This window comes from Hylobates moloch, unplaced genomic scaffold, assembly GCF_009828535.3.
Source record: "Hylobates moloch isolate HMO894 unplaced genomic scaffold, HMol_V3 SCAFFOLD_32, whole genome shotgun sequence".
Taxonomy (NCBI): Eukaryota; Metazoa; Chordata; class Mammalia; order Primates; family Hylobatidae; genus Hylobates; species Hylobates moloch.
Window position 1 is genome coordinate 3,264,762 of NW_026652307.1, and position 12,156 is coordinate 3,276,917.

General features: G+C 43.2%; 1 protein-coding gene across 1 annotated transcript in view; it reads left to right on the plus strand.

The window, feature by feature from the left end:
- Nucleotides 1-12,156, plus strand: part of LOC116463300 (serine/threonine-protein phosphatase 4 regulatory subunit 1-like) — a 72,389-nt gene that overhangs the window by 53,728 nt on the left and 6,505 nt on the right. The window contains 9 exon segments of the mRNA XM_032146335.2: nucleotides 1,274-1,508; nucleotides 2,094-2,278; nucleotides 3,348-3,817; nucleotides 5,887-6,068; nucleotides 6,189-6,274; nucleotides 6,359-6,461; nucleotides 9,741-9,926; nucleotides 10,184-10,345; nucleotides 11,282-11,382. Of these exon segments, the coding sequence (XP_032002226.1) occupies nucleotides 1,274-1,508; nucleotides 2,094-2,278; nucleotides 3,348-3,817; nucleotides 5,887-6,068; nucleotides 6,189-6,274; nucleotides 6,359-6,461; nucleotides 9,741-9,926; nucleotides 10,184-10,345; nucleotides 11,282-11,382 (1,710 nt within the window).

A 12,156-nucleotide genomic window follows, 5' to 3' on the forward strand; every position in this document is an offset into this window, starting at 1 on the left:
GGGCCTCAAAACCGTTGGGATTTTTTTCTTGGTTTACAGGTTAAAATCTAGAGCCTTCTGGGCCTTCCAGGTCCCTTCGTAGATGCCTTTTCTGCCTCACCTCCAGTCCCCTTTCTCAGTTCTGAACACTACCCTGGCCTTGGTGGGTCTCACCTCTGGCTATATATCTGAAGCCTGGGGAGGGCCCAGCCATCTGCATTTTTGATAAAGTCCCACATGATTCTGATGCATAGCAGAGATCCACTTCCCTAAGCAGCCAGGTGACTTCAGCATCCTTGAGACTTTAGGCTATTTTACATTAGGATATTAAAAACAAAGCCCTTTTAAAGGATACACTTTAAAAGGGGGTGTAATCATGACCTTTATAGAGATATGAAATGAACATATTTCAAAGATTTTATTTAACTCATTTATTAGTGAGGAAAACCAGTAAGATATTACAGCCGGTTTAATGGAGAACTCAAAGTACTCATTTATAGTCAGCAAAGAATATCGAAGTGAACTTACAAATGAATTCAAAACTGGTCAATATCCAGGGTGATAATTGATTGCATTTCACTGGACACAATTTGCATTTCTGTTAGCAGGAATTATTTGCATTACTATCAGGTTTTAGCAACCTACCTTCTATCACTTCAGAGTTGTAAAATAGCTAGGCAAAGACAGTGATACCTGGGTGGGTGAGTTAGTTGGGACATCTACTGTTTCAGAGTCTTTCACAATCTTCTCTACAATTCATATAACAAATATCAGTCATTCTGCCCTTTTTGGGGTTTTCTCTATTATCTGTTAAAGGTAACCAAGTCATTTACTAAAATTAGGAGGTAAAAGAAATGTTTATTTCTTCCACTTCTCATAATATCTGTTTGTTTCAAATGATTCCTTTTAGACCAGTATGTATTTTCCTTTTCCTTGTCATTAATTTCTGCATATGTCTTCACTACTTCATTAAAATAGGTTCCAGCACTTTGGGAGGCCGAGGTGGGCAGGTCACTTGAGGCCAGGAGTTCGAGACCAGCCTGGCCAATGTGGAGAAACCCTATGTCTATTAAATGTACAAAAAAATTAGCCGGATGTGGTGGCACATGCCTGTAATCCCAGCTACTTGGGAGGCTGAAGCACAAGAATCGCTTGAACCTGGGGGGCGGAGGTTGCAGTGAGCTGAGATTGCACCACTGCACTCCAGCCTGGGTGACAGTGAGACTCTGTCTCACAAAAATAAATAAATAAATAAATAAATAAATAAATAAATAAATAAATAAATAAAAAACAGGTTCTGCTTTTCCTCAGGGTCTCCAATTGGAGTAGCAGTCTTTTGTTTGTTTTGGCAGATCCCAAAGTTCTTTGAGCTCTGCTCTGATGCTGTTTGGGGCACGCGGAAAGCCTGTGCGGAATGCTTCAGGGCTGTGTTGCACAGCTCCTCCCCTGGGGTCCGCAGAACCCAGCTCTCCCCGCTCTTCATCAGACTTGTCAGCGACCCCTGCTGATGGATGAGTGCCAGCAGCCCTGTCCAGACACTGGCCTCTGTTGACCAACTGAACAGCTACGTCTGGCTTCCAGGCTGGGATTCACTTCTGGGCTCATAACTTTGTATTTTGTCCCTTCAGTTACTGATTGCCATAATCACATTTAGACCTTGTGAGGTCTCAGGGAAACTAAAATCTCAAAAGCTTGGGGTGAATTAAGAAGGTGAGGTACACCATACCATTTATAGTGAATGAATATCATGAAAATCATAAGAAAGAAAAAACTATGTAACTGAACTCTTACCTTTTCTGTTGCTATCATAAACATGGCTGTAATGATTAATAAGGCCTGTTCAAATACTTGATATAAAATATATTATTCATATAAAATTAATATTCTGAAAGAATGAAAACAGTATAATGTGGCTAAATTTTCTTTACTTTCTGTTGAATAATAGTATTGGGAATTTAGGGAATGATTTAGAAAGCAATAAATCTCCATAGATGTAATGTGGTGGAGAGTAGCTTGTGTGGTGTCCAACCATCTGTTTCAGCCTGGGCTCAGGCCTGGCCACCACCTCTGGCCAATGCTGTGTTCATTCACTGCACTGTTCTCTCTGGTTCCAGGTGCACCAGGCTGCCTTCCAGTCCCTCAGCCCCTTCATTTCCACCTTTGCAAACCCCTCCAGGGCTGGCCTTTATCTTCAAGAGGATGGTGTCCTGAGCATCTGGCCACTCACCCAGGATTTGGACTCTGGTTTTGCCTCTGGTTCACCTGCTCCCAGCAGTGGTGGTAACACTTCTCCTGCCAGGTATGCTCTGGCTAGGGTCACCACCAGGACCCTCGATGTACCTTAAGCACCCACCTAAAATTTCAGCAATTATCATGTCTCGAGTTTTAGTAGTGACCTTCTGGGCAAGATGGAATATTAGAGCTTTAATTATGTAAAGAAGCAAAAAGTAATTGCAATAATGATTTTGAAACATGACTACTGGGTTATAAATAATTAAGCTACTGTGTCTCCTAAATTTAGATAAAATATTCATTGAGATTAGTGATTAAATAACCTATAAAGAAAATTTTCTCTTACTTTTTGATGAATGAAGTTCTCTGGGTAATTTACTTAGGGAAAAATGTGAAGTCTCCCAAATGTACTTTTTTGGAGGTTGGGTTACGTGTACATAAAGGCGACACTCCTGACCAACAGTGGTAGACCCTCCAGTGTTTGCTAGTATGGCGCTGGATCTTGGCTTTGTCATGTCTTTCCTTTGAGGCTGATGTGTATACACCAACCATCCTATTTGAGGTCGTTTGTAAACATCTCTCCATTGTTGCTAGCATGCAGGCGTGTGAGAGTGGGTAACTGATGCCTCACAGAATACAAATCCCTCCGAGGTTGGCCCATCCTCCCTCCATCCCTCTTCCATCAGAGTTCATTGAGATCCTGCTGTATGGCAGGCCCGTGGGCAGTGTCTTCCTCAAGACCTCAAGGTGGTTAACAAATAGCCAGCTCTTACCAGTTTCAGCGCCTTTTGTTTTCTAATGCCTGCCCCCTGGTGGAGGTACTCATGAGCAGGAAATGGGTGAAATGTACCAAAGGTGCTCCAGCAGAAGTCCAGGCCTGCTCAGCCCTGGAGTATAGTGGAGAGAACGGCTGAACTTTCAAGTGGTGTTTTCAGTGCCCATCATACTCCTGGCGGGGCAGTGGGGGTTGACAAACCTCTTATCCTCTCGTGAGATTTTAGTCAGCTGACACCAGGAGACACAAAGAGGGGCCAGTGGTCAGCTAGGAAGTAGAGGACTCGGTGAGGATGTGGTTCTCGTGTTTTTCCCTGTGACTTTCAGTCTGTTACACAGTATTAAAAGTTTGCTTCCCTCAGTTTAACTAGTTCAGCAAAGCCTGTGCAGAGGGAGCCAGAGCTACCCGTGGAAGGCACCTCAGCGAAAACCAGTAATTTCATGCACATCAGTAGCTCCTCTGATGGCCCAACGGAAAACCCTGTGGAAAGCTCTGTGTCGGCTGGAGCTGAGTTGACCAGGCTTTCCCCAGAGACCGGCGCCTTCTCAAAGCTTTCTGACATTAACAACCTCCCCATCAGCAGCTACCCTGGATCAGATTCCTGGGCCTGCCCAAGGAGCACTGAGGATGTGTTCAATCATTTTCTTTATTGGCGAACTCCTCTCCCTGACATAAGCAAGGACTTAGAGCTGCTTCTGAGTGAGTCTGGGCCTCAGGAGGACGACTGCAGCAGACCTGGGGTTGTGCACAACAGCTGTGTGGCCCGGAGTGAGATTCAGAAAGTCCTTGATAGTTTGCAGGAGCATCTGATGAATGATCCAGATGTTCAAGGTAAATGTTGTTCATTGTCATTAAAGAGAAGATGGGATGTTTCTGTGTCGTGTGCTGCATTTCGCCACTTCCTTCTTCCCCAGGCATGTGTACTGACGCGTGTGTGTGGACCTGTATTCATTTACACTATATACACATTGAGAGGAGAGACTTGTTCAGTCTCAGTACAGCTCGAAAAGTCAGAAATACCTCTGTGAAGGTATCTATGCAATGATTTTGCTTTCTAATTTTGCAGATGGACGTGCACAGAGTCTGAAGTCAGTTCTAATAGGAAAGTGGATAGTTTGTGGGCATATCTGTAGCAGGGGAAATTTTATTAGCTCCTTAGACACACTCTTACATCATCTCCCACATAGAATGCCCTTTCTAGTTATGAACAGCCAAGGATGGCCTCCTTTTGGAGCCTATTAACACAGCCCTTAGCTAAACTTTAAGGTTCTTGTCTTTGCACAGGAAGGAAAAGCACAACTACTTCTTTGGGGTATATTTCATTTTATGACTCGTGCTCCCACTGAGCATCTGATCAGGGATCTGGACCTTGCAATCCATATCCCATTATCGTGATCTTCCTTCTCTGCACAGTGCTATATTTGTATTCTTCCTGGCATTGGAGAAATTGGAAAAAAACATCACTTGCTGCTGTTGCTGGGCAGAGATTTGTGAAGCTTTCGGGAAGGAACTGTGAAAATTCAGTTAGCCCTGTGATTATTCTTTATCCTTAAATTTATGAAGGAAATTAAATCAATGTTTGCTGAAGGAATGGGCACACATAACATATCACTTCTAATAGCTAGAGACAAAGGTCTGCTTTTGGAAAACACGTGTAAGACCTGGACTAGGGGCTGGGCAGTGATGACTGTGGCCCCTGAGGCCTTTGTGATGTGGTTAAGGGGATTGTGCAGGCAGCTACCCTGTGGGGCATGGTGAGGGCTGAGAACGGAGGGGTTGCGATGTGTAGAGGAAATGTCTGGTAGAGACCTTACATAGCCGGTGACATTTGGCCTGGGCTTTAGAGATTGGCTGAGAACCCACCATTCAGAAAAGTCAGGGGATGAGTTTCAGGGCTTCTTTCAGTTCCCTGAAATCATTATTTGTAAAATCTTGCATGTTTGTGCATACTTAATTTCTTTCTAAGACAAGGCCCATAGCTTTCTTCAGAGCTCAAAGGGATCTATGATCCCAGAAGATCTAGAAATAAGTAATGCATTTTATTTGTGAACTGGCCATGGCAGGCAGGAGATGTCACTCAGGCCATTGGGAAGGGCCTGGTGTGTAGCACTGGAGCGGTGGGACCTGACCTGGGCACAGCGCAAAGCCAGCTACAAGCTCTCAGTGTTTCGATGAATGTTGGAGTCCACCAAATTTAACTAATAGAAGCAGGATGCAGGAAGTAATGTGTGTGTGTGTGTGTGTGTGTGTGTGTGTGTGTGTGTGTGTGTGTCTCTTTTGGGAGGTTGGGGACACTAAAACATTCAGTTTGTTTTTACAGAAAGGTATGTGAAATATGTGATCTTTCTGTTCAGATGATCTCTAACTCTCATACTCTGGACAGAAAGAATGGGCAGCCTTTGGGGCTTGGTGAGTGACAGCATTACTCATCTGTGTGTAAATGGATGTATTCATGCATGGGTGTGTGTGTGCACATGCATGTATGTGTATGTGAGCAAGTAGCCATCCTGCTTTATAAATGGGGGAGCAGGATACCCTTCGCAGAGTTGTTGGGCCTCTCAGCCATCCTTGCTCAGTGATACCATGCTGTCTTTCTGTGAAACACGGTGGAGTCACTTGGGTTTTTCCGAATTGAGACTTTTCAAGTTCAGGTTTGATGTTCTGTGCATGGCTGGCATTTAGTTGAAGTAGTTATTGTTAGTGGCCGGAAATATCACCACCTTGCTGAGAGCTTGTCTTGAGACTCCAGAGCACTGTCACTTCAGAACAGATATGTGTCACTGTAGTACACCCACACCATGTAGCTTAGTGCAGACTATGTTGTTTTGAAGACTTCTCTGAAGTAAACCCCCACAAACCAAATAAAGTTGTTAAATTTCTTGAAACTTCTCTTCCTACAGCTCAAGTTCAGGTATTATCCACTGCACTGAGAGCTGCACAGCTTGACTCCGTGAATGAACCCAAGAGCAAGCCAACAGCAGGCCTAAATGAAGTGTCCATTTCTGCCTCTGACAATCAGATCACTCTGGCGGCCTCATCATCTCAGAATGAGCTCTTTGTGGCCAGGATATTACAAAGCCCAGTAAGTATTTGCCCTATCCCTCAGCCACTGAGGATGTGACAGAAATCACAAAGCAGCATTTTCTCTTATTAATATATCCCAGCAGAGATGATAAATGGCAAATTTCATTTTATTCTTAAGGTCATGTTTTGGATAGCTAGACAACCAATCAATCAGGTGATTGATAGTGCCGATGCGCTCCCACGAAGATGGGTGGGAACCAGAAAGTATCTTCCCTCTTCTCCAGAGATGACAAGAACTTCTTCTTTGGGGAGATTAACCATGTAAATGCTCTGTGTCACTGTTAACAGACATCGACAGCTTTTAATAATAGTGGAGGGTGAATTCAGGCAGTTCTGGAATTTCAAGTGGAGGAGGCCTCTGAGAGCAGCCGTCACACTGGCCTCCCATTTGGTAGGCTCTCAGGCATACGTGGATGCTCCAGTGCTGGTCCTGGCATGCTGTTTCTCAGAGGAGAGCTTTTGAAAAAGCACCAGTGACCCCCTTCCTCCTGTGGGTGGAACCAGCCCCTTGTGAGACCACGGCCCCAAAGCTGGAGTGAGGAGGGGCCCATGATTTATTTCTTCAGGTTTCTCCAGAAGCTTGGGTCAACCCCTTGTAGCTGGAGGTTCTTGAGCTGTCCTAGTTTCTACTAAGCTTCCACTTGAACCACTTTAAGTTGGGGTCTTCCACAGGTAGGGGGGCAGAATGGAGGATTAAAATGAGGGAGGGGTCTGTGGTCATACAGTCATTGGGATAGCACTGTGTCGTTATCACGGGCCATGATGGATAATCTCTTCAATCTCATGGTCTCCAGGGCCTAAATACCAATTGTTTCTCTATTCATACAGTTTATAATTTGATTTCAGTGATTAAGTTATCACCTCCCTTACCCCTTAGACCTGCTGTAATAAAGCAAAATAAAACATTTTAAAACTCAAACATAAAATGTGTAGGGGTTGGTTATCTGTGATTAATAAGAAATGGGGTGATATCCTCTTCTGCTGGTTTGGTGCTAAAAAAATTAGCAAGAAAGCTCATCATTGTCAACCTTGTTACCTAGAGTGCAAAAGTTGCAAGTGTTAAGTAGAAGGGTGTGACCACATTTACCTTGGTGGGGATGTGATAGTATTTGGACTTCTTTATCATAGAGGTGAAAAAAACAAAGAACAGATTCCTCCAGTCTGGGGCTTTTGAGTTGCGGCTTTAAAAGGGTTTGTGTAATGGGGACTTTGTTTTACGGTGTGGGAGGGCAGAGCCCTTGAATTTGCAGCTTGACTCCAAGGTCCTAGTGGGATTAATTAGGATGCTTCCTGTCACCAAAGAAGGGAAAGGAAATAAAAAACTCCAAGAACCATGAGGAAAATGTTCTCTTGCACAAGACAAGAGGAAGAAGTGCTGTGGTTGGGCAGCTTCTGGGCTGCCAGACTCCATACCTTTGGTGCTGATCTGTCCACCCTTCCCCTCTGCTGTGGTGGCTCTTGTCAGCATGAAATGCCTGGTGGAAGGCGGGGCCTGTGTCTTCCCACTTGTCTCTTTTGAAGAACAAAGACACCCCAGGTGGGAAACCACCTCCCTGCCCTCTCCTTCTGCCTCCCTCTTCCTGGCCACAGTCACAGCGTGCATTCATGGGTTGAGCATGGTGAACTGGGCAGAAACATGGGAGCCCCCTGAACGGAGTCGGGATCCTGCTAGAAAGGAGACTGCTGGATGCTGAGTGGTGGGTGCACAGGTAGCCAACCAGCATGGTGTCCCACTGGGGTTTGGGGAACTCACAATACCTTCTGGGGGTGCCATGACTTGTGGTGATTTGCTTAAGCCTTGATTTGGCTCCTGGATTAAGTGCTGCACATATGCTTGCACTGAAGACTTTGGAATCAAATTAATTTCTAAAGGGATAATAGTGATTCTAATGACACATCTTGTTACTATATGTGAATTTATTAACTTGGAGAAATTGAGGTCTTAGGTTTTTATACCAAAATATTTCTGTTTTATCATGTCCTCTGTTAAACAGTACATATCAGTGAAAACCTTGGGAATTGAAGGTTCTAGTGGTGTGCCTCAGAGCAAACGAAGCATCTATTGGTGTGTTAATCGACTTTCCTGGATCATATATTGAGCTGATTTGTCAGAATCCATTAAGCTGGCAGACAGTATGACATTTCAAGTGCAAGTTGGAAATCCATGTTATGGTTGAAGGAGGTCAGGTCCATCTCAGTTAATGTTAATCAAGGATCAGAGACCAAAATGTCACCATTGAATGTTCTTGTTCATTTTAATTGTTTACATAATGTAAAGGTTTATAAGCAAACATTAGGAGTGTTTGTACATGTGAAAATCTAGGACAATTTTCTGAGTAAATACTCCTTTATCAGCCACATCTTTTCTCTCAGATTCTCTTTGGGTTCCCCAGCCCCCATCCTCTTTCAGGGACCCACCATTGCTGCAATCCCTGATTACCAAGAAATGCTGGCAGTGCTGGCTCTACCATTTCTTGCAAACCTCACCCTTCTGGATTAGTCTGTGCCTTAAACATGTGAATATTACTTAAAGGTGTTGGTTAGCCATACCAGGGAGTCCCTAGGGCATAAGGAATAGTGGATGCAAACTCAAAGGGTTGCTCCTCACTGCTTTCACTTTAGCCTTTGTATTTCTGTAAGGACCTCCAGCAGTCTTGAAATTAAAATGTATGAAATCAATTTTCCTTAGCACTTAAAAGAACTGGTTTATACAGTATCATATGTAACTGTGCAAATGTAATTTTTAACATCTGGAAAGATACCATTGACTTCAAGGAAAGCTTTTGCCTTGGCTTACAGAAGTAATTTCTGGCATTGAAAAAGGACTCTTTGAAGGGGAAGTGAGAGGACAGCTGCTTCCTTTGGAGCAAATTGGTAACATGTCCATTCAACTCTGTAGGATCCAGGTGAACCCAGAAATGGAACCAGTGACCATCTGGAGACTGACCAGAGGCAGGATCCCACCCCACTTGAAGAGAATAAATCTAATTTACAGGTTTGTTTCTTGGCGGGGGTTGGGGGAGGGGGGACGACAACTCAAAACTCTATATTTTCTTAAAGTTAACTTTAAGAATTGGAACCAAATATTTTTCTTCCATCGATATTGATTACATACTTTAATTCATATTTCATGTTGCTAATATAATTGTAAAAAATTAATTGTAAGGTAGTGTTTAAGCTTCTGAACAATCTATAATAGTGTTTTTAATAAAGCAAACTAATATGAGAAAAAATAGGACATCTAACCCTGATATGATTGAGTTCTATCTCAATCAAACACAGTCAAACGTACGCGGGATTATCAGAGTATAAGGTCTGAGGTGCTAGGTTCTTGGGGCAGTTCTAAGAAAAGAGAAGCCAGTCTCCATTCTCAAGAGCTGGATGTACCAGCCTAAGCAGACATTGCTGTCTAAGCTGTCCTCTGTAATATCAAATATTGTGCCAATCTTAAAAAGATGAGTTCTGGGTGTTGCTTTCACTTCAAGCAAAATTGAAAACCCACTCTCTGGAGAAAACAGAGTTGGCAATCTGAAGCCCTTTGGCTTTAGGAAGGCCTCCTGTTCCTCTCACATTTCTGCTGTATTGTTTTCACCGCTAAACTCCAAACTCCTTGTTTTTCGTGAGTATTTTCCTGCACTCACGATGGCCTCCTTTCTCTCTCATTTCCCAGGATGTAATACCTCAGCCGCTGCTAGATCAGTATGTGTCCATGACTGACCCAGCTTGAGCCCAGACTGTCGATACTGACATAGCCAAACACTGTGCCTACAGCCTCCCAGGGGTGGCACTGACCCTGGACAGGCAAAATTGGCACTGCCTGAAAGATACATACAAAACACTGGTTTCTGACATACAGGTAAAAGCCTAATCAGAGGCACGTGCAGAAAGAGGGTGGGTCATTCATTAGGGAGAAAAGGGAAGCTGCAGCAAGGCTTATTGACCTGAATTTTCTGTGGATGCAAATTGGCATGTTTACTGGTCTCTGATGAAATAAAGCTTTAAGTGGCCAACACCTGGCAGTATTCATTTTGCTCCAAAAATGCCACGTAAGATATGGAAGAGGTTGAATTGTACTTGCTTGTCATGATTCCTGTGTCTGCTATGCACCCCTAGTGGAAGGTACGGTGAACCCTAGCCTTCTCCATTCACGAGCTGGCTGTGATTCTTGGGGATCAGTTAACAGCAGCTGACCTGGTGCCTATCTTCAATGGATTTTTAAAGGATCTAGATGAAGTGCGAATAGGAGTTGTTAAACACCTGTATGATTTTCTAAAGGTAGGAAGAAGGGTTAAAAGCAAAAAACAAGCCTCCTCTCTCTGAATCAAATTTGTGAAGCCCTGGATGTCTATGGTGTCAGTGAAAAAAAAAATGCAGTTGTTTAGCTTTCTTTAGCTGAAATGTACCATCCATAATCTTAAAGTGGATGTTCTTTCAGTGATGGGTAAGTATTTTAAACTTTTTTCTCCTAATTTTCCTGTCTGTTAGAGTTTTAATTCTGTAGAAGATGGTAGACACAAAGCCTAGCACACTCTTTGCAAAAGAAGAAACCAAGGCCCCCAGGTAGTGACCTGACCTGTCCAGAAGTTACCCAGGGGAAGAGCCTGGGCTGAAGTCCAACCTCTGTTCTGCATGAAGCACTTTTTCTGCAAGTCGCTGCTGCTTCCCTTCTGGCTCCTCCCCCTCACCCCCCCAAAGGAATGATGAATATAAAAATAAGAGTTTAAAAATGACCTAGAGAAACTAATTACTCTCATCCACATGACCAAGAGCTGCCCTTCACGGACTCTGGTGTGCGCTGCTCCAGCTGAGTCTCTCCTCTCCTGGTGCTGAGCAGCAACCTCGCTCCCTGGGAAGTGGCACTGGCACACTGTCTTCCAAACACACACAGACTGGGCTTTTGTTAGTTTGTTTTTTTGTTTTTAGGTAGGAAATTACTAAAGCAGGAAGACCTCAGGGGCATTCAGAAATACATAATAAGCACATGTCCTAGCCAGGGGAAAAGATTGGAGGCGTTCAGTACACTACATTTGATGTCGGTGTACAGCAATGTTCATTCACAGCCATGCTGGGTGATAGACTACGAGGTGTAGGGGAAATGCAAAAGTTCTTGCCAGTGACAAATGTATAATCGGAAGTGGAATAAAAGGGGGCATTTGGGGTCATTGTGAAGAATTATACATGTTTGTTTATATATACATTTTTAAAAAATAGTTGCTTCATGAAGACAAGAGGAGAGACTATCTTTATCAGCTTCAAGAATTTGTAGTGACTGATAACAGCAGGAATTGGAGGTTTCGATATGAACTAGCAGAGTAAGTAAAAACATATTTGGGGATATGATAAAGCAAACTAGATGGAATAAATCTTAATTTTCTTATCGTATAATTGATTTCTAAAGCAGCAGTAATAGTGTTCTTTTAGATAAAGAGATTATGTTTTTATTAAGGTATAAACAAGATTCCCAAAACCCTAAGTTACAAATACCACAGTCTCCAGGGAGACATTTATTTTCAGGTGAAGACAGGGCTTGAGTCACTTTTGAATTAGAGTGTTCTGCTGTTCTAGAAGGCAATTTATTTGAACCAAATAAAAGATGAATCACCCACTCTTCAGTATTTTCCTATTAATCAGAGCAGTTTTTGCCAGAGCTTTCCTGAACATGCTGAGTGGTCCTCTCCGTAGGGTACACAGCATGCCTAATGCCCTTTAGCTACTGTGGGAGACATGAAGGGGTCTAACCCAGATGAGATGATTACGAAACAAAAAGGTCCCCCAAGGTGGCTCCTATCTGCACGTCATTTTGTGCCTGAAGGAGTTATTTAATTCTGTCTTGATCTGGCAAAAGGAATGTTCCAGGCTTTAGTGATGATGAAAGGGTGGAAGCATGAGTTTAAATAACTCCCCTTCCTAAGGTATATAATGTGCCTTTCATGGTGTGGAGGGAATTTGTTTGTGGCAGTTGTTTGGGTTTTAGTTTTTACATTGTTTTCATTTCGGTGTCTTTAGTTTTCATTTTTCTCATCCACAATTAGAAATCTCTCAAATAATTGTCTTCCCTGAATAAATTCATCAGGCTTTTGCAGCTA